Source organism: Anopheles funestus, chromosome 3RL (genome assembly GCF_943734845.2).
Source record: "Anopheles funestus chromosome 3RL, idAnoFuneDA-416_04, whole genome shotgun sequence".
In the NCBI taxonomy this organism is placed as follows: Eukaryota; Metazoa; Arthropoda; class Insecta; order Diptera; family Culicidae; genus Anopheles; species Anopheles funestus.
The window spans coordinates 65,704,574-65,726,491 of record NC_064599.1 but is presented as its reverse complement, the minus strand read 5'-3'; the positions used below and the strand labels follow the sequence as shown (position 1 = coordinate 65,726,491).

The 21,918-nt window shown below is 42.8% G+C and overlaps 2 protein-coding genes across 3 annotated transcripts in view; one reads left to right on the top strand and one right to left on the bottom strand.

Moving 5' to 3' along the window:
* The window catches only part of LOC125769103 (limbic system-associated membrane protein), a 100,923-nt gene that overhangs the window by 64,872 nt on the left and 14,133 nt on the right, over window positions 1-21,918 (top strand). The window contains exons 4-9 of the mRNA XM_049437569.1: window positions 5,669-5,815; window positions 7,344-7,544; window positions 8,022-8,143; window positions 9,667-9,814; window positions 16,777-16,874; window positions 20,306-20,427. Coding sequence (XP_049293526.1) covers window positions 5,669-5,815; window positions 7,344-7,544; window positions 8,022-8,143; window positions 9,667-9,814; window positions 16,777-16,874; window positions 20,306-20,427 — 838 coding nt within the window. The remainder of the gene's footprint in view (window positions 1-5,668; window positions 5,816-7,343; window positions 7,545-8,021; window positions 8,144-9,666; window positions 9,815-16,776; window positions 16,875-20,305; window positions 20,428-21,918) is intronic.
* On the bottom strand, window positions 9,808-13,983 carry LOC125769104 (proton-coupled amino acid transporter-like protein pathetic). Of its 2 annotated transcripts, XM_049437571.1 has the most exons (7): window positions 13,329-13,983; window positions 11,810-11,869; window positions 11,586-11,736; window positions 11,273-11,394; window positions 10,871-11,188; window positions 10,465-10,677; window positions 9,808-10,316 (listed from the first exon to the last, which is right to left on the bottom strand). In XM_049437571.1, the coding sequence occupies exons 1-7, from the start codon at window positions 13,385-13,387 to the stop codon at window positions 9,905-9,907; spliced, it is 1,335 nt and encodes a 444-aa protein (XP_049293528.1). In that variant the 5' UTR covers window positions 13,388-13,983; the 3' UTR covers window positions 9,808-9,904. The 2 variants fall into 2 exon arrangements, with proteins under 2 accessions (XP_049293528.1, XP_049293527.1); XM_049437570.1 differs by lacking the exon at window positions 13,329-13,983 and having other exon boundaries at window positions 11,810-12,142.

Here is a 21,918-nt window from a genome sequence, read left to right as displayed (position 1 = left end):
GCAACCGATTCGTGAGCAACTTTCGCGTTGGCTGTGAATGCTTTGCTGCCGACGAAAGCGTCTCAGAAGCGGCTGTTTCGTTGGTAATTGTGGCACTTTGCCACCCTCGTGTTGAGATCGCCGTGCGCCGAGCGATAAATTCAATCATTAATTCTAATCCACCACCTTGCCCGGAAGTGCTCCCGGGGGAATAATTTCCCACCAACCCATACCAAAAAGCCGAGGGTTGGACGCGCTAACCTGCTAATTTCGACCAGAGAGCAATTTATTGGTCTAATATTTACGCACTCGGTTGGGCCGGTGGGTGGTCCGTGCTTACCGCTTTTCCTTCCCATCTTTCCCCCTCTTCACGCCTCCCTTCCCCTCGGAATATTGGCCGTGTAGCGAATAAACATTGCTGTGTGAGTGATAAAGATTTTTCGCTCGTTTCTCACCCGCCCACCATTCGGCAGACAGAATTCCCGGTTTTTCCGGCAAAGCGCGTCTGCGTCACACGGTCACGCTGGAAAGCTTCCGGAAGCGGAATTTCGTGCGAATTTGTATTCACCGATGCGTGGCAGAATCCCGCACACAATACGCACCAATAAACTTACCACGAGCGGGTTGTTGGGCGTTGGGCACGGGAAACGGGGGGACGACGCTACCGATGCTACACTCTGCGTGATTGGACTTCTGGGTGAAGCGCGCCAGTGTTTGGTCGGTCGACGTCTAGGGTTTTCGATAGTGAGATATGGTTTGTTGATGTTGGGGTTTTACGTTGGATTAAAGTGTGCAGCGAATGGAAAACTGGAAATTGACGCAGGGAGACGTTTGAAGTACGTTCGTTGCTAATCTTAGCACGGAAGGCTTAGAGCCGTTTCGGTACCGGAGAAGATTCACAAACGAACAGGAAAAAAAGCACACGACGCAGGAGAGTTTGTGCAAGACTTAATAGCATTAAACCGGGAACTAATGTATCACCGTGTAGTACGTCTAATGTACGTGCGTCCATCGTGCGCGTTCTATTTCCGGCCCATTCATGCCCACTTCGGTGGCGATGGCGTTTTGCTTACATTCTTTTTCCCGTTCACATTTAAAAGCACGCAAAACTCGATGCATCTAAATGTACGGGAAAACATCACAAATTTCCATATTTACACTGCAGATTCTTTGCACACGGTTTTCCGACCGCCATGCGCCAAGACAAACAAGCGCTTTAGACTGAACAAAACCCCCCCACCGGGTTGGACACCAATAAACGCCACATTTATATACAGATAGCGTGTCATAAATAATAATTTGCTATGTTTGAGAGTTTTCGCACGCTACGTTCCCGTTAAGGGCGTTTGTCCTTGTTCGGGGGCCGGGACCACCACCACCTCCCCCGACGAAAAAACCCACCCTTAAAATTCGCCTTTTGCAATGTGCAACCAAACCCCAAATGCACCACGTTCGAACTGCAGCGCTGAGGTCCGTGGCCAGCCGGTACACTCTTGTGAACGAATTTAATAAATAAAAAAGCAACGAGCACCGGATGCAGTCGCTAAGCTAGTTCCGGGCCACCCCACCCCCCTTTACCACACGGGCGACCAGGCGTCTCCATCGATGTGCCTGCACTGGTTTATGGTTCGCGTGCTGGATGTACGTACGGTTACCGAATGAAATAAAGATAGCATTATAATTGAAAAGGAAATAAATTCAAACTGAACTGCGAATCACATGCGAAAACCCACGCCTAGTTGTGCCTGGCGAGCAGTGCATTCCGGCGAGCAGTGCATTAGGGCAGAAGTTTATGGTTGAATAATGAAGGAAGTTATCACTCGGAAACCTTTTCCCCCCCGGGGGGGTGGAGAGGAAAATAATCTGGATCGGGAAGGGTGGGAGAAAGAAAAATATTGCACCAGAGCTAGAATCAAAGCGAACTTGCTGTTATGAACGTTAATGCAACTCGTGTTAATTATTTGCTTTGCTTTAAATATATTGTGAACCATTGGAACGAAGGGTAGTTGGGTTCAGCTGATTTTCTACCAGGATTTAATTAATTAAAAAACTAATTTTGTTTTATTAAATATGTAAGAAAAAGCTACACATTAAACTATGTAACATTATATTTTGGCATTATATCATCTTACAAAACAATTTGCTACAATAAAGCACAACAGCTGAAACATGAAATATGACCGTTTCAGCGTGGTGTTCTATCCAGCAGGCTTTATAGCCTTAAATCCCGTCCAAATCTTCCCGGTTTTCATCCTGTCACGTTTTTCGTACACCCCCTCACCCTCTCGCACACACCCCCTACCCCTTCTAAATGTTGTCGTATTGTTGTCGATGATCAACCGGAGCGGTCTCGCTAATGACTGACATTCGAGCTGTCTGGCAGCGGGCCAAGGCAAAGCCTCATTTTTCCGATATTTATCGCCACGCGGTTGCCATACAATAAATAATGCTACAGCACTAGGGTAGGGCATAAAAAGAAACTGAAGCAAGAGAAGACGAAAAAAACAAAACAAAACGGAATGTGTGCTTCTGCCGCAACCGATCACCGGGCGGCTTGATTCGATTCCATTCCAGCGTGATGGTTTTTGTTCCGTCCTTTATTTCGTTTCTTTCAATAATAACCCCGTGTAGCCGTTTTGTTTCAACACACACCGTACCATATTGGGTGGCACCAAGATTGAACCTGGGAGTGATTATTTTAGGTGCCCCCCCTCACATTTTTATCTGAGGACGCCATCTAATAACGGGGTTTTTTTTTTGTTGGGATGGATACCAGAACTTGGTCCGGTCGTAAATTTCGTCATTTATTAAAACGATTGGTGTACCCCCCCCGAACAACATCAAATGGGGATGAAATTGATGATTTTCACCCTTTCCGAAAAAAGCGGAAACGGAAACATATAATGGGGGAAAACAAAAAACAAAAAAAACAAAAAATTTTGGGGTCCACGCTTTTGATCACGATTTGGAGGACATTGTCCAAAAGTTTTCCCCCTCCTTCTCTCCCACCCAGGATATGGGAGGTGGACAATGCAGGGTTACATAATCACTATGGACGGTCTATTCTGCCATCAACGTGTGTTAGTGTCCCGAGCGCCACCATTATAGAACGTTACACCGAGCAGCGATTGCATGGATGGAAAAATAATCAACTATTATATCGTGAAAATGGTGATTAATTCATACACAAATTGAATCCAATCACGCAACTAATCAATTATTTTTCCATCTTCACCTGTTCACGGGGGCCCGTACCCATCGGTCTAGAAAAAAGGGGTTGCATTTTCGAATGCTTATTAGCACCCACCTAAAGTGGTGGGCCTGGTGGGTTCCCGCTTGGTATATTGTTACCAACAAAGCTCTCTCCAAACAATGGCGTCAGACCAGGCGTTATAGCATGGTTGTGAGCCGTTTTGTTCCTTGCGAAAAGCGGGTAGGAAAGTAGCATTTAAAGGGAAAACACCACACACTTTTTGGGAAGGATTCCTAAGGTTCCCTTTTCTTTCCAACGGCTGCACCATAGTGCATAATAGTTCAATGCGTCTTGTTCGTGTTCATGTCCGTCAAGACACACATGTTGATGCATGCTCGTTGTCCAGCTTTGTTGTGACTCACATTCAGTTGCGAAAATTACACACGCATGCACCACGTACCCGGGAGAGGGTTGCGTCAAAAACTTCCTTCAACAAAAACCAGTTCAACCAGCGTTTCTCGTCTAAGGGCGGATGTACGGAACAATCATGGCTGGCACGCACCGTCACCCGGTAGTGACGTATACGACTAAACGCTCCACGGTAGAATCACCGACGTAACACCTTTCTGACAGGCTACGGCTGTGTGTGTGAATGTGGGGCGTCAGCCATTGTTTGCTGACGGAATCGTGCAAAAGTTTTATTAAACTAGTTGAAGGGTGTACGTGGAATGCAATTATAAAAAGTGTCATTTTCGTAAAGAGTTATGCTATTGCAGGGATTTTAAGGGTTAGCTAGACCACTGTGGAACACTGGTTGAATGGGGATAGGGTTTTGTGTTTAGTTTTTGAATACGAACAAAGAAGCAACATAGTTGGTAGATTGGGTTGGAATTTATGTAGTATATAGAAGGATTATTGTGCATAAAAACCAATTTAAAGGTTTGGAAAAAGATATTATGAGTTTAAAGAAAAATAAATTAATTTTAGTAATACAGTTACACACATAACTATAAGATCATTTGTTTTATTATAAATGATAAAGGTACAACAAGATATAAAGATTGGGTAATATGTTTAACAAAACCAAACAGCTGTGATTAAATAACTGCCAAAAACTCAAAACAATCGAAATTTAGTGTCAAACTGCTGACTGCGAGTTAAAAGTTTGGGACATACGGTCTAAGTTTTCGGTCAAAATACCCTTGAGGTTTTTGGGGCGAAGTCCCATTAAAGTGGAATAGCAAAGGCTGAGAAAAATTGGAAGATTTCCCTACCCGTATGACCCAGGTGCTTCACACAAAGAAGAAGAAGAGTTAGGACGAAGTACAGCAATTCTACGTAAAAACTTTCTTTCAAAACTTTAATGCCCGATCGAATGTAGCTTAAAGAAAATGTGAAAAATATTAGCTTCTTTAACAAAAATAAGTAAAAAGTCAAATCAATAATTATCGTACCAAGTTCTTGCTTTTTTATGGCCATTGGACCAGGATCCTGCGATAGGTTATTGCCGTCATTCTGCCTGAGCTGTCAGAGAGTGATCGATTCGATCTGAGTGATGGATCGGTTGGTGCGATATTGTACTATCGATTACCAGGTAGCGCTGACCTCTTCTTTGGCGAAGGAGAAAACTACTACGTTGAGACGAGAAAACAAGATTTGATAGTGCAGGAAAATTCATAAGAGACGTAAATTAGGACCACCTTGTCCGGAGTTCTAACAGTTGATTGGCGAAGAAGTTAGCAAAATAGTTTTAAAGAACTTTTTTTCAAAAGAAAGACTCACCGAACGCATGAAATTAAAAACAATATAATTAGCTTAATAATGTTTCGAAACAACAAACAAAAAAGCTAATGTTTTTTTTATGAAATACTAATGTGAATGAATGAAGCAACAATTGGTGAAAAAAAAGAAGTAAACAAATTGTATTTAACCGACAGATGTTCATGGAACTGAGATGTAAAAGTCTCCTGTGTCAGATTTATCAAACGTAGTCAATGACAAAAACCTTGAAACTTTTAAACACGAAAGAGTATAACAAATTCAAAATAGCAATAAAACGAATGTTTTAACTTTAATTTGTTAAATAAGAACTTCACAAAAATCGTCCTCTTCAACATACCTATTTAAAAACATAAAAACAAATTGCCTTATAGTTAGGTTACGCACTGTAATATTACACAAAGCAAAACATCGCTTATTTTAATAGTATAAATATCTCGCGATTCCAACAAGTCAGACAGATACTTCTTTTAATAGAATCTTTCAATTTATCCCCCTAAAGGCTGAAGTACATTCTTCATTCCCCTTTAAGAATTTATCACACGATTCAGTTTACATTCACTAACCTGGTTTCTTTGCAAATATATTCTTTCCCCTCTTCTTCTGCCTTCTTTCACAACGATATCGTTCATAAATGGATATGCCTCTCGCGTACTCACGCGCCTGTGTATGTGTGTGTGTGTGTACTTCATCCCCGTTTTTACGGACCGATAATAGGATTAAGCCACAGCTTCCCGGAGCCATTTATTTCAACAATTGATACTGACGCACCAACCGTCGCACCGAAATTTATGACTCGAGGGCATCTCTACAAGGCTATCATCGGCGACTCGATCGAGCTACCGTGCAAAGTAAAGGATCTGGGTAAGTATTGTGTATTGTACTGTACGTCTTTCCCGCATCATCCCTTTTCAGTTTCCGTTTCCCACTCTCCCGTGTTCCTGCAAATGTGTGCACACGGGCCACGTAAATAAGGTTTTTCGGAGGCCTTCAAGCTGAAGTCCGGGGTTTTTCGTCCGGAGGCAACGGGAACCACCAAGCGTCTGTTTATCGGGTTTTCGTCGTTTACGGTCAGCCCGTTTGGTAGGTTTGCAGTTTGGACCGACCAGACCACTACTGTGCTGGACAATGTGCAACCGTTCCCAAAAGGATAGACACTGCAGCCGATGGTTTCAGTGCTGGGAATGGTTTGGTCGGATGATTCTTGCATGAATCTTGCTTGACCATGGTACCCTTAATCTAGATATGCAAACAAGCGTGGCAGACCATCGGTTCGAATGAAGCGGGTCTTATTTTAACCCTTCAATTCTGTGCTTTAATTCGGTGCCGTTTGGGAGGAGAACAAATAGCTAACGCGTGCGGTGTTGCTAGTTATTAGGAATGGAAGGCTACACATTAGGAAACTCTTGGTAATTTTCAGTCTTTTCTGGACTTTTTTTGTAGTTTTTTTAGTGAAAAATATTTTTATTTTAAATACAAAAAATATTATAGTTAAATTATTTCAATGCAAAATTTATAACCATTTTGATCGTCCAATATTTGTAATGCACCATTTTCCAGAAGTGTCAAACCCAGCAAGATAAACATAAAATTAAAAAGCAATTAAATTAGATCCACATCACGCAAAAAACCCTGCTCCCCCCATAACGTACAAAAAAGCCCCTAACGAGAACATAATCATTTAAGGGCTAGCCCAGAATATGCTTCCTTACCGATTCATCAAACGATACGGCTAGGCTTTACGATAGGGTGTTGCGTCGATAAGTACTCAATAGCAGACGGTACTGCATACGATCGTATCAAAAACCGCACAGGACCCCCACTGGTGAGCCGTTCCACAAAAACCGGTAGTGGAACGGAGCAAGGTTCCGTGGTCTTTTGCGTATTTGCATGTGCTTAATATTTGTGCTGTACTTTGTGTTTTTAATAATCTACCTTCAATTGGTCCCACCAGGACACTGAACCTGTGTAGCAGGGTACGTCCGAGACAGGGTTTTCCTGGTTTGCCGACGACGGTTTTGCATGCTAATGGTAGTTCGTTTGCTTCCATTTTCCGATAGCGTTCCGAGCCTCGTTGTCATTATTGTTATTATAAGCCCTCCATCGGGTCCGTTTTTCCGTTTTCCTCTCCCCCACCTCTTCATACCCCATGCGACGGAAAAACCTTCCTATTCCGTCACGTCATGAAAATGGTGAAAACAAGCAAGAACCCAACGTACGGCATACGTTACCGTACGTTACCCAGGGTGGTTTTGGGCATTGCGGTTTTCAGCAGCATATGGCCAACGAAAAGCACCGAAACTGTGCAATCTGCTCGTTTTGTTCATGTTGCATTCATTTCCAACTCTCTCTCTTTTCTCTCTCTCTCTCTTTCTCTCTCTCACACCGACAGGATCTTATGTGCTGCTCTGGCGTCGGGGGACTTCGGTGCTTACGGCAGCTAATTTAATGGTGACACGTGATCCAAGATTCAAGCTGGTCGAGGGCTACAACCTGCAGATAGCGAACGTGAAAATCCAGGACGCCGGTGATTATATTTGTCAGATCGGTGATAACGAAAGCCGGGATCAGGTGCACACGCTGGAAATACTGGGTAAGTATGCGTGAAACGATCACCATTTCCTGGCCCGGCTTTTGGTCCATGGTTCGGCCACGGCTTCGGCAATCGATTAGCGAAAGAAGAAAATCAATCGTTGCGACGGCAAAAGGGGGCTGATGCTGTGTTTGTTCCGTGCGTACGAAAACAAAGCACTGACTGCTGTTGTTAGTCACTGTCCTAACAAAAGCCATCTGAGTCGGAATTCGGTACGTGGAAGTGCATTTGCAGTAGCAGCGGGCCGTCACGTTTGCACGTATCGCTGACAGTTTGTTCGTAGTCATATCAAATAAACCATCCAGCGCCAGTGTGTCATGTTTTCATGGCAGCTGCAAACGATACCGTTTTGCTATCATCGTTTTGCAAACTGGCGTTTGACAGTCCGAAGCACGCCAATCATTTCACAGTGTCCTGTTGTTCCCCGTAGTGTTTGTTGATGCTTGAAACATACTAATCGAATAATGATATTTTCAGTACCTCCCACAATACGAGTGGTGCCCCAGAATCGGCAAATCACCGCCCGGAAGGGTAGCACCGTAACGCTGGAATGCAAAGCATCCGGTAACCCGGTGCCGGCCATCTACTGGCACAAGAAGGTAAGTTGCGTCAAGATGTTTCCTTCTTGTTGCGTATCTTGCGGTTTTCTGTTGCGTGTGTGTGTGCGCGCCGTCGGGCGTACGCAAAACAAACGAGCGCACGAGTGCAGTACTGGCTGTGTAAATATTGTGCATTAGAGTATATTATCGAGATCCGGTTCGGGTCAGCACGGTCATGCTGTAAATTGTGCTGCTGCACAAACGTACGTTTGAAGCTATTATTCGATCAGTGCGGGGGAAAGGGAAGTGAAAAACTTACCCTCACTATTGAATTTTCTTCCGGGAAAACTAATGTACGGACATGAATAGATTGAGGCAGGCAGCGTGGAAAATTCGCATAATGCCTCTTAAAGTCAAATAGGTATAGTCATAAAATTCACAAATTTGAGATTTATAATTTTCTACTATTTTTTTTCTAATTTTTAAAGTTTGATAGAAATAACTCCCTGGTTTTTAAGAATAAATTTGTAAAATGAATTTCAGATAAATATATATAAAATTCAGTAATAAATTAAATAATTTTGCAAAATTGCAATAAAAATAAATTAATAAATATCAAAATTGTATCAATGCCCCTAGAGGACTATGGCAATTGGAATACAGTGGAGCGCCGATTATTCGGGTACCTTTTATCCGGCTGTCTCATTATCCGTGCAGCTCGGAAATGACAGTTCCGTAGGAAAATTGGCATATGAAATGCAAAACCGATGATGGCAAGAAATAAATGCTTCAATGGGGAATGATATAATTTCTATAAATTTGAAAAAAGAACAGATTTACTTTGCAAAGTGTAAATAAGAAAACAACATTTAGCTTTATAAAAATAAAGTCTACCCATTACGCACTAAACACTACTATTTATCAACAAAAAGAATTGTGCCTATTATCCGTGATATTCGCTTGTCCGGCAAGGGCACGAATAATCGATGCTGCACTGTAATTTATTTTTAATCGAGGCGGCCAGGCGATGTATGTAGTAGACGGCGCCAGTTCGACACGACAGGACTGGGCATGAAATCCCATCCGGACCGTTTCCCAAGTAACAAGGCTACGTGGTAAAAATAAGTCTAGTAAGCCAGAAATGACCGACGTGGCCTTAGAGGTCGTTGAAGCCAATAAGAGAGAGAGAGAAACAGAGAGAGTCAATAATAATATTCATTAAATTGGAGTCAAAAATAATATTCATTAAATTGTAAAGCATGAAAAACAGGTTAACAACTTTTCTAGCGAATGAAGAAGAGCAGAAGTTCCATTTGATTTAGTACCAAAAGTTGTTGGGAAATAATTCAAAAAGAAAATTTGACAGTAGCTCTCAAACACTGAATAAATAATTGAAATTTCTTGATGTTAGAAATTGTCTTCGAACCATTGTATCAAGAAAACTTTAAAGCTCTTCAAACAGTTCTAGATTGCTTGTGGAGCAAGCGATAATTGAATTAAATACTAAGAAACCTTCTTCCTCTAGGTGTGATAAATCGTTTAGCCTTTAATTCGCTTTTATTTTTTTCCATTACAAACAACAGGATGCTTTCAGCGGATCGTCTCATCTGTCGGAAAGTCCCACACTGCTGCTGGAGCGCGTCGATCGACATCATGCCGGTGTGTATCAGTGCACAGCGGACAATGGTGTCCGGGAAGCCGTCCACGTCGATATCGAAGTTACGGTACTGTGTAAGTATTTGCCTTTATCTGATAATTGTCAGCAACATGCGCCATACACACACAATCCTACCCCGACCGTGGGTAGTTTAGTGTCATCGTTCATTTGTACAGTTGAATAATGTTCCGTACGCTCGAAATGGTACCGGTTACGAGTAGGAACAGTCCAAAGCAGCACAGTGCCACATTTTTCACCAAACGCCACCTTAGCCGGCCGAAATCGTTCGGCCAACGGTACACCGTATCAACAATTAGAGGTATCCATAGGGCCAGAATTGGGTTCAGGACGGCCCCGAGCAGTCCCATGAATGTGCCGAGATGTGGAATACCGCATGCTGCGGCAATGTTCACTAGCAGCATCGTTAGCCTTAGGCCACTCTGGGCAACTCCGGTCCATTGCTTCGGCACTTTAGTGTGCAATTTCTTCCAGGCAATCTCGGTGGGCACGTAAAAAACCAACCCAATGGAGCATAGTACCGCAACAGCGGATAGCACTTGTATGCACGAAACCAGCCTGTAGGGAGAAGAAACAAAATAGGCAAGATATTATCCGACAAGAAAGCAAAAGGAAAAACGGGGCCCCCCTCCGAAAAACCCAACACGATAAGACAGCGATCAAATGCAGACTACCACCTCGTTTGCTACGGACGGGAGTTGCTTACACGTTTTCGGTGGGAAAGTTGAGTATGATGGAGCTTTCGACGTCATCACCGTACCGGATGTATCCAACGGCACCGAAGAAGCTGTACAGGATGGCGAGACAGATGTAGTTCAGGTTCACGATACCGGGACACCCGAGGTAATGCTGCGGGTGACGCATTTGATTTTCCAACGGAAATATAAGACACGTTGCGTCCAGTGCGAAGTAGACAATGCTGAAATTTGACAATCAAAAACAGACCCCATTAAGCACGCCGGTTCTGGTGAGCGGGAGTTGGGAGAGTGGTGTTGGGGGTGGATTCCTTTTTTTTATTTTGAACCACAAAAACAGTGAGAGGAAATTTTCCAACCGTCTGCTGCATTGTGGTTTAGACACATCTGGGTGTCTTAAAATGCTGTTCACATTACCCCATGTATGGTGCGACCGTTGAGGCGGTCGGAAACATGCGTCGGTTTTCCAGTGTGAGCGGCTCTTGAAAGATAAAGACCAGCGAGATGACGATGTTGGCAAGGATAAGAAATCCAGCAATCGCTGAAAATGGTACGAGATACTTGATCTCGCGTATCTGCGTGATGAACAGGATCGGTACACCGACGAGCAGTATGTACGTGCGTTCGCTCCAGTCCCATCCGGTACGGTAGTTGACCACTTCCCGAAGCGTGGTGCCAACGAACACGATGAACACGACGACCGTTGTTAACATCAGATACCAATCGATGATGTTCCTGCAAAAAAAAAAACAACGGCGGGAAGGACGTGTGAACTATCGAAACAAACAAATCGTGCGCAACTGTCTGCCGTCTACTGACCGTAGCGCTGTGCCGAGCGCGCGTATACTTGCCGAACCGTTTGCGCAAGCTTTTTCCACCGTTTCGGCAAAACCGAGCACCGGTATGCGTTCCTTTTTGCAAATCTTGTACGACGTGCTGACCTGAAATACACGGTACACGAGAGATTGCGGAATTTAGGCTTGGTTGGGGTATTGTGATTCGTGTCCTGATGGGGTTTTTTTTCTCCTCTACTCCCGTTATTGGCATTGTGTTTTTGGGTGAATGTCCAATTACGGGTGGTGGTGGAATGATAAGCGAGAGATGATAAGCGGAAAGAGTTGTATCAACGTACCAAAATGTGGGCACTGTGCGAGCAAAGCATCGCGAAGAAGAACGCACCAAACACGCCAAACACGAGACCACCGTTGCGGAACGCGTACGGTACCGAAAGGATTCCGATGCCGAGGGCCGACTTCATGACGTGCACGAATGTGCCGAGTGTACTGCGTGTGAATGGAACGGAACCAGGGTTTGAGCAAGGTTGAGTTGTGAAGATGTGAAGTATGCTTTACTTACGAGGTCGGATTCGGCACATCTCTGTACTTGTACGGATCATAAATGGACGGTGTGATTGGGCTGCAATAGTGCGAAAGTCGAAAAAGAGTGGAATTGAAATTAGGTTTTCGGAAGCTGAGATGGACCTGTTTGTTCGGAATGCATCCGGCCGTAAACATTGTTATGAAAAGCTAATTTAAACTCCTATTTATGGTGCGTTGAACGGAATGTTTGACAAGGATCTTATTACAAGAGATCTCTGAGTGATTCGGTGGTTTTCTCACACATTATTTAATATCGTCTGGAAAATTTGTTTCATACGCAGAATTGACCATCTAGCTAAAAGTTTTATAAAAAACCAAGGAAATTTAGGCCAAGAATTCGAAGATTTAATTGTATTTAAGAGGAAAACTGAAAGCATTAAAAAAGCCTTGTAAAGCATTTCTAAACTGAAGTAAGGAGAACAGTAACGACAAACTCATGAGAATTAGGACGAAAAAATAAAAGAACTTAAGAACAGTACTATTCAGAAAGAATGACAGGTACTTTGAAGTCACGATCATAGCTAACAAAATGTTTGTCATGTCAATGCTACTGATATATTTAACAGTATACAATGAAGGTTGAACTGAACTGGAACCTACTCGAAATAATTATTGAACAATCCTGCGGCTTTAGAAGGAAGAAATCCTAGAAAATTGGACGAATCTCATGAACATTTTTCCAAAGTTTACATGGTGTTCGAGCTCAAGTTGCAAAGTTGTTTCTTACAATTTTAAAATTATTTCAAGTTGAACTTTAACTTGTTCGAAGGAGTTCTGGAATACTTCCCCATTTTCTGAAACTTTTGCAAATTGAAACCCATTATGTTCGAAGCTTTCTCTAGTGATTCTTTGAGGGATTTGAATGCGTGTGAGTTAAGAAAGCTTTAAACAGAATCGATTTCCTTCTGTACAAAAATCCGGAAAGTTCTGATGCATTCCACATCCACCTCTATGATGTCCACTTTTACAATACTTAAAAAGAATTTCGAAATACTTCAAACTTTCCCACATTAACTTAAAACTTATGTAACTCTTGATGTGGCGGATTAGACTAGTAATAGCAAGGACAATATCTGTACAGAATTCTGGAGTCCTCGTGAGTAAGTTGTAACAAATACTAACTACTTTCAAGTTACAGTGGAATATTTCCAGGTAATACTATTACTTTGGATATTCTTCAAGCTTTAGTAAATTAAATCCGAGTGTCTTTGTATACACTCTCAATAATCCTAATTTTAAAGCTGATATAATGGATGTGTTAGACGACAAAGTAGAGATATTTGAACACGAGTCAAAAAGTTGGAAAAATCCCAGATATATCTCGTAATATTCATAAATTTCTAATTCGAACTTCAAAGCTCTCCTAGTGGCCGTCATTATCCTGTAGGACTTTGCTTAGACATCTTGGAGACATCTGCTTAATTTATTTCTAATTTCTCTTTTGATTAACAACATTTAATTTATGTTCATGGGAGCATTATTTCAAATTCTCTTACCTTCCATCTAATTTCACCGACAGCAGTTCAACACCTTCCGGGGCAGGTTCCTTTTCCATGTTTCACAGTTTAGAGTACAGCCAAACTTTCGACAACTTTTCGCCTCACGTTCGACACCACACCGTTCAGGTCACCTTTAAGCAACACTTTAAAACTAACCACCAGGTTTTTGGGGGAGGTTTGGGAAATAATATCCCCCGTATAACTACTGGAGTTCACCGTCACACTTCAACGCATTCAAGTGATGGCATCAGATTTAGCTCAATTGATGTTCTGTTCGTCCGCGTTAATTGATTTGACGTCTGCTGGTGGACTGAGTTCGCACGACATAAACAACGGCACGTCACCAACTCAACCAATCCTACCACACACGCCTCGTTCTCCGTCACGGGTTCTTCACCACCTTAATTGTCGCACAGGGTTTCGTGTTGTGTTTAGCAAATACGCACTTGACATTTTTCGGGCACGCAGTCGAAGGTTAGAATGTACGGTGAGACCGACTGAAAGTGACACTTATTCGCTACGGTTTGACGGTACATTCACCATGTCCATCATCATGTCGCCACCTTGAAACATCGTTGCAAAAATACAAAAGTGAGCCCAAAAAAACCGAAACCCGGCAAAACCTGACAAACGACTGGACCGATGCGCAGCCGTACCGTAACTGATCGGCGTTAAGGGATGGCTTCGGATGGAACTCAGTGTTTCCCTTTCCGATTCGGACGCAAAGATTGAACTTGAAAGCGGTACGAACAGGTTTCGAGCATACGCAGCTCGTACGAAAAAAAAACAAAGAAAGAAACTCGTATGCGGTGGTAGCCTGCGTGTCTTATGCAATGAAAACAATAAGATTCATCATGCACGGCAAGATCGATCTCGTACCATTTCCCAGTGAAGGGTGAAGATTGTTAACGCCCTGTTGCTTGTGTGTTTTTTCGTTGTTTCTCCAATGACTTCCTCGTTTACTTTGACATTGCGGAATTTTAAATCATTTCTACTTCACCGTTTATGATCGCGCATGTTCGTCTTTGTGGGGGGGGGTTTGTAAATTACAGCACGGGAGAAGTTTCATTCGGGTCAAGGTGGATGGCAAACTGTTTCGCTAAGAGATCGTTAGTTTCATTACCAAGGCAATGTAATTATGAGACCCAACGTGAAGTGAGACAGTTTTTTTTTTGCTGTACCGGACAGATGAATTAAAGATTGGTTGTGAAGAATGTTAAACACTTGTCCGTCAAACCGCGATCGAACGTGGAGAACATTTCTCTGCATCGTATATTCCTGATAAAAGATCGATTATTGGTTCGATGTGCTGTTGCCATGATCGACTCAGAGAAGTATTCACATACCACAATTTTAGATGAACTCAAAGCGACAAGGTGCTCGCCTCTTGATTGAAAGAACGCTACACGATACAAAATATGCTACGAACGTATGACCTGCACGTATCGTTCTAATTGGATATTGATTTCTTTGCACAGAAAAAAGTTGCATCAAATATGTGCGATTTCTCTTACACGCGGTATTGATATTTGCAATGCGAGTAATTTGATTTCAATGAATCGTACAGCATCACCAAGCACAGATCATTATGCGCGATCGAAACATTCTCTTCATGTTTGAAAACCCGGGGCGTTAAATTCCTTTCTGCCAGGCCGGTAGCCGAAACGATGTGCCACAATTGTGCAAAATTCTCCAATGATAAATTTTCCATATTGTTATTGCTATAAAGCGGCAAAATTGAATGCACCGGAGAATATGATGCGCCTCGTATGCATAAAGAAGGGGAATTGGAAATGGGAGTTAAGGAGGCAAGAGAAGCATAAGAAATTCCCGCTGCAAAGACATGCCCACACACTAGTGATGGGTTACACGATTCATTGCACGGCTTGACTCGGAATCGGGTGTAGCAGAATCGGAATCGACTCCGACCCGTGGGGTGTAGCGGGTTCGGACCGAATAGTAAATTTGAGTATGTTCAGTAGTTCCGACTCGAACTCGCTGCACCCATGGGTCGGAGTCGTTTATGGTAGATTATACCTGCTGGAACTACTGAACCTACTTCGACCAGAGTCCGACCCGAACTCGTTGCACCCACGGGTCGGAGTCGCTTATGGCAGCTTGCACCTACCGGAATTGTTACACCTACTGAACCTACCGAACCTGGTCGGAACAGTAGTTCCGACCCGAACTCGCTGCAAGCACGGGTCTGAGTCGCTTACTGAGCTTGCGACTGTTGGACCTACTGAACCTACTTCAACCCGAGTTCAACCGCAACTCGCCGCACGCACGGGTCGGAGTCACTCATGGTAACTACTGGACCTACTGAACCTAGTTTGAGTCCAGTCCGACCCGAACTCGCTGCACCCAAGTGTCGGAGTCGCTTATAGTAGATTCCACCTATCGGAATCGTTGCATCTACTGAACCTACTCGTATCTACGGATCGACCCGAACCATTTCACTTCGTTTATGGATGAGTCTGTTCCAGTACGCTCGGGTCGGTCCGCCCATCACTACCACACACACAACCGGAATCGTCGGTACCGATAGCACATGCCAATATAATATTTGACTCCGTTCGAATAGGGCGTCGACAGCAGGGGGCCAAGTTTTCTAGTGCTTTTCCAATGTTACGGGGTGCGGGAATGTGTTTACCTTTATTCAAATTTCAATGCATTACCGCATTCCTCAATTTGTTGCATACAAAATGTACACGGTGACGCGGGCATCGTTTGGGGCTGAGCAGAGCTAACGACGGACTCATTCGGAAAATCTTGCTACGTGCTTTAGGATGGGCACATGTTTCATCGAAAAACCCCGTAACGAGCCCGATCGTTTCGAAGAAGCAGGGAACAAATAAAGAAAAAAAAAACCAAATTCCCACCCTCAAAACGGTGAATGTTTAGTGCAACGTTTGGGATCACGAAAATTGCATAAACACTTAGCTCGGTATGTTTTGTATGGATTTCCCATGTTTTGCGGGGTTTTGCTTTTTATTGCCTTGAATAGCAGAACCGAAAATGGGGAGGTGAAAAGAGTAAAAAAAAGCTTCCTTGTTCCGTAATCGCCGTGGAAAACTCCGTGGAATAAATATGCATTTCTGTTCAAGCATTCGTACGTAATGCGCGATACAGATGTATAGTTCTTTTAATGTTCCTTCCTTGTTGGGTGAGAAATTTCCATCTAGAAGAATGTGTCTTTCGGGGTAGATCAGCAGTATAAAGCATCTTCAACAATGGTCCACTTTAGCGGGATGTATGCAGAAGTTCAAAAGTATTGAATTTGAGGGAAGAATTCCTGATCGAAGTGAGGTTCTTTCAAGAAATATAAAATCCACCCAATTATATACATTTGATACTTGATATAACTGTTAAGGATCGCTGTAATTGATTACATTTACTAACCCACTGTCATTATTTTTTCCGCTTCTCACGTTCTCTTCACCAGCACCACCAGATATAACCGTCGAGAAGACATGGGTTCACGCTAGCGAAGGTTTCGACATCGATCTCGTATGCATCGTGCACGGTGACGTAAACTCGGAGGTAAGCACTCATTAAAACTTTTCCCGAGCACCCTTTTTGGCACCTGTACCTTTACCCGCGTGTTTCTGCCAGGAATCACCCTTTGGAAAGTGTAAAGTAAACTCGGAAAAAGTGTTCCGACTAATTGTTAGGATTTCTGACAGTTTTGCAAAGACATGGAAAACTTTGTCGTAGCGCGCGATTGCACCGTTTTCGCCAGCGGATTCGCCAAGCGGACGAGTGAAATATGCTTCTTTTTTTGGTGGGGAGGTCTGGACGCCGCAACATAAGTTTACCGTCCCGGGACGATGATTCTATCCGAATGTAAAGTCAAAATAATGCGAACCGAATCAACATTGCAGTCGTTTGAAATTGCCCTCCACCGTGGGATGGATCACGTTACAGCACACGCTTCTGGAGAGTGTTTAAAATGCTGGGCGTTTTGTCCCGCAAAAGGAAATAGAACGATACCGAATACTCGTGTACTCGGGCTGCGCTGTATTTGCGCAACAATTTCTTTTGGTCGTTCGGGGTAAGACATTTTACCGACCATGGGGAAAGGGGGCAGGAGGGTGGCATGTGATACTTGCTGCGGGGTTTTACTCCCTGATGGTGAACCCTGGTTGAATGTTGGCACGTCGGTGCACATTTCCGAACACACCTAGGTTTGCGTAGTGCACTGCACAACGGTGTGACAACTTTTCCGTCAAACTTTGTAATTCATTTGCGATCAACTTTTCCTTCCCCACCCGGGGAAAACCCAGGGGCTCGATGTAAATCAACGTCTAAAGTTGTTTAAGTGGAAGGCTAACGATTTATTTACATTGCAATGGAAAATGTTAATTGTAAACGAACGTTTTTTTTTGTTTTGGTGTTTGGTGTGTATTTTGTGTACATTTTGGAGTGTTTTTAAAAATTGTGCTGCAAAATGAAGGATGTTGATTCATTTGTGGGACGTTGAAATGTAGTTACGGTTTAACATAGATTAGTTTGAATTGAGAGTAGTTTGAATCAAACTGATTTTTTTTTGTTGGGTGTATGATTAAATTTCGAGCTTTTTTTGTTTCAAAATATAACGATTTAGTGTGAACAATCGATACCACTATTTTTGTTCCATTAGGCATCGTAACATTCTTCCAATTTGTTGGTAAATTTTCGTTCAACAACACGTCGTGGTTGAAAATGGTTCATTCGTTTCAATTTTTATTTCCTGTCTTCTTCAATTCTAGTTTAAATAAAATAAGCTAAGTTTAATACTTTTCCGCTAGGAAGATAGCTCATAATATAGAACATCGTTCTGATCCCACCATGAGTAGAGCATGACTTTCTATGAATATTTTACTTTGGTGTCTCGATTGTGCTTGCTCGGCGGGCTTGGAGTATGTTTTTATTTGTATTTATTTATATGATGTAAAAGATTCAGCTTGACAAGATTCTCGAAACAAACGAAAAGCCCCAGCAATTATGTTTTGTTCTTTTTAAAGAATATAAAAAATGCTTTTCCTGTGTTATTGTTTTTGGCTAAAAATTTATCATTAATTTGTTCGATAAAAAAAACTAGAAGCTAATAAATACCTGGAAATGGATTATTAGTAACAGATTGATGGCCAATAAATATGATTCACGAGGAATGTGAGATTCCTAATCGTAATGTACCGGTAACGTTAGTTTTGGTAAAGCGTTTTACATGCAGACTCAGGCATTGAATTGAAAAATGATTCATTCGATCTGTAGTAAGTTGAAAGAGATGAAAAATACTAATATAGACTGAATTCTTTGTAAGTGAAGAACATGATGCGTTTAAACCCTTATCAAGCCGAACTAAAAAGAACATAAATATTTCCTTAGCATCGCCTTAAATTATTAATCATATCATGGAAAATATTAAAAAAGCTTCCTTCCTCAAAGCAAACTTTACCAAGGCAAAGTCTTATCTAGTTAATTACTAACTATAACCCCCTTGAAATACCTCAACTCATTTTCGTATCGATAATTTAATTTCAAATCAGCTTCATCGTTCTTGCTTCTTCATTTTGCATCTTTTTTTTTGTAAAAAAAAGCATTAAACAAAAATCGATTTTTTGAACCTGCACTTCGCACTACCACTAATGAACAGTTTTGCATGGTAGAGAAAAAGTAAAAAATAAATCCAAAGTCAAAAAGAAAAGCTTTGAAAAGAAGGTTCTCTTGCACTTCCTGCCACTCGATTTAGGATAGTTGAAAGAAATGTGCAATGAAGAAAGGGATACAGCAAGAAAAAAAATGGCTCTAAAACAGATCAGTCTCAGCGTGAGAGCTTCGTTTTTAATTGTCTTTTAATCCTTTCGTCCCTCGCAGTGTGAGGAAGTGCAATGATAAAAGAACACACACACAGACACAAAAACACGCACACAAAATGGCAACAGACATCTTGTCTTTTTCGTGTTTTTTTTCTTGCTTCGAACCACAAAACTAGCCCCGAAGCTGATGACAGGTCGGAGTGAAGAAGCTTTCCCTCTCCCTCCGCCATCTTTGCATCCAATTGCACAGAAATAGTAAAATGGCCGGATAAAAGAGATAAAAACGGAAGCTTTCCTGCGTTGCTTTAGATAGTATTAGTTCTTAAAATAATGCCATCCTGAAACAAAGCGCAGAAACGAGTGGTGGTTGGTTTGATGAAATGCACCTTGCCGGGGAACCTAGCAAAAGAAAGGAAAACGAAAAATAAATGAAGAGCAAAGAAAAGGATCAAGAATGAATAACAGCAGCAGCAGCAGCAGTAGCAAAAAAAAAGAATCACCTCTTATCCTAACGCACGATAAGCGAGGACGGAGTCTTGAAAGTACCGGAAGTACTCGGGCACAGGAAATACCAGCAGTGTGTCCCCGTGCTGTGCCGTATTAGTTTGAAACTTTCATGGATTAATTAAAACTTTAGCCAGGCAGTTCATTTTTTTCTCCCTCTCTCTCTGCCTATTGTCCTCCCCCTCCCCACCCTGGTACGGGAGGTCTCTCCCCCGGCACGGTGAAAGGTATTATGATGACAATGTTCATCGGCACCATGCTAGTACCCTCGCACAGGAGGTGAGATAAAGTTCTACAGTCGCTTCGTATGGTTTTTTTTTGTTCTCCTTTTTTCCTTCTTGTTCATAGACTCAGCTCGTGGCAAATTTAAAATTAAATGTGAAAAACCACCCACAAAGTATGTGGCCCGGAAAGTATCACGTTGATTGTTGGAATAAAATTAATAACAAGTAATGAATATGTTATCTCTCTGCGGGTTAAAATAATGCAAAAACCCTGGATTCACTGGGGGGGGGGGGGGGGAAGAGAGGGTTGTTTCCAGATGTAGAAATGCACGATTCATTAAACTGCAGATGCAGATGTTTTTGTTTGTGCCTGTTTTGGTGCGGTATGTTTTAATTCGTAACATTCTTTTTCCCTTTCTTTTTTTGCAAAAAACTCATTTGCCAGATGCTTTGGTACCAAAACTCCTTCCTGCTGGATCCGACCGATCGCCGCTCGATGTACTCCCGAGGTGACAAGTACACGCTGAACATACGAAACTTTCAACAATCCGATTTCGGAAACTACAGGTAAGTTATCCTTTTCGCTTTGTGTTTTTTTTTCCTCCAACCAAAATGTTTACCAATCCCTATCCCACAAGGTTTATAACCATCCCGGGCAAGTACCCGGGCACTTGGGCACCTATGGTCCCATTTTAATGCGCTAACTTACGAACCATCCACCAAACAAATGGTCGGAATGTTTCCGAGACCAAATTATGTACCGATTAGCTATCAAAAGACGGTGGAAAGTTTTCACATTCCGCAAAATAATCACAAAACCCCACAGAAGAAAGCATTCCGAACGCGTGCGAACTGAACCGTGAAAAGCCTGCCTGCTGTACGGACGGCTCGTTAACAATTAACCGAACGACTTCATCTTTCATCTGTTGCCACACGGCGTGGTTGGTCGATAAGACATCAAACACAAAGTCCTTGAAATGGGGCGGATAGAGCAAGACCCGCGAGTTGGGGGAGAAGGTGAATGGGTGCCATTGGGTTTTTTGGGGAAGTGATTTGGTGAAAGTTTGTAACGGGAGCTCCAGCGCGATCGTTATCCTGTCAACCAAACCCGGGTTGTACCAACCGTCAACGAACCCCTTTTGGGGGGGGGAGGGGAACTGTGGTGTGGGAGGAGTAGGAGAAGAGACACACTAATTTCCCTCCCGGAACATATCCCCCCGCCATGCAAACAGTTCTTCCATAAACCGCAGACCTTCGTCGTCGCTCTTCAAATAATCAAAGTTTTAAGCTTTTATGCCTATTTCCAGGCAGTTTGCCGACCGAAAACCACGTCCATAAATGACTTTTGGCCCGTTTTGGTAGCCAGATGATCCATTCGGTTGGAAAAACGGCAAACCCTCCTCCCAAAACCCTCCCCTTACCACCCCGTTTTACCCTCGAACGCCGGAAATCTTCTGCCCGTAAGGTGAACCTTCACCTTCCGAGCACCATAAAGAGCGTTTAAAAATTCAAATCTAAATCATTTTAATCATCCTTCACATCGGTCGTGTTCGGGTAAAAGGTTCTGGCTTTGCTGGTTGGACATCACTTTGTCAGAGAGAGGGCAACTTTCGGTGCCCGATGGCTTTCCCCCCGCCCCGCCGGGTCCCACAAACAACCTCGGTTCAGGTTGCCTTCTTCGGGGAAGTTTAACCATTTTCCAAACTTTTCCTACCAACTTTTGACCCCCAAAACCGTGCCATTCTCGGCCACCAGCGTCAGCTTCATTCACGTATTTTACGCGGGCTCAAGAGATGGATGCGGTTTGAAGTAAGTTTCTGCTCCATCCATCGTGTGTATTTGTGTGCAAAAGGGAGATTCATTTTGAATTTCCTCTTTACGGTGAACGAAACGGTCCATAACGATAATACTAATGTCTGTTTGGATTCGGTTTTGTTTCGGTATCAGTTTAAAAAGCTGTATTTATTATGTGGTGAATGGTCGAATCTAAAGATTGATGCAAAGTGCTTGATTTGAAAGAGCTGATTGTCGTTGATGAATTGTTTAAGAGATTTGAGG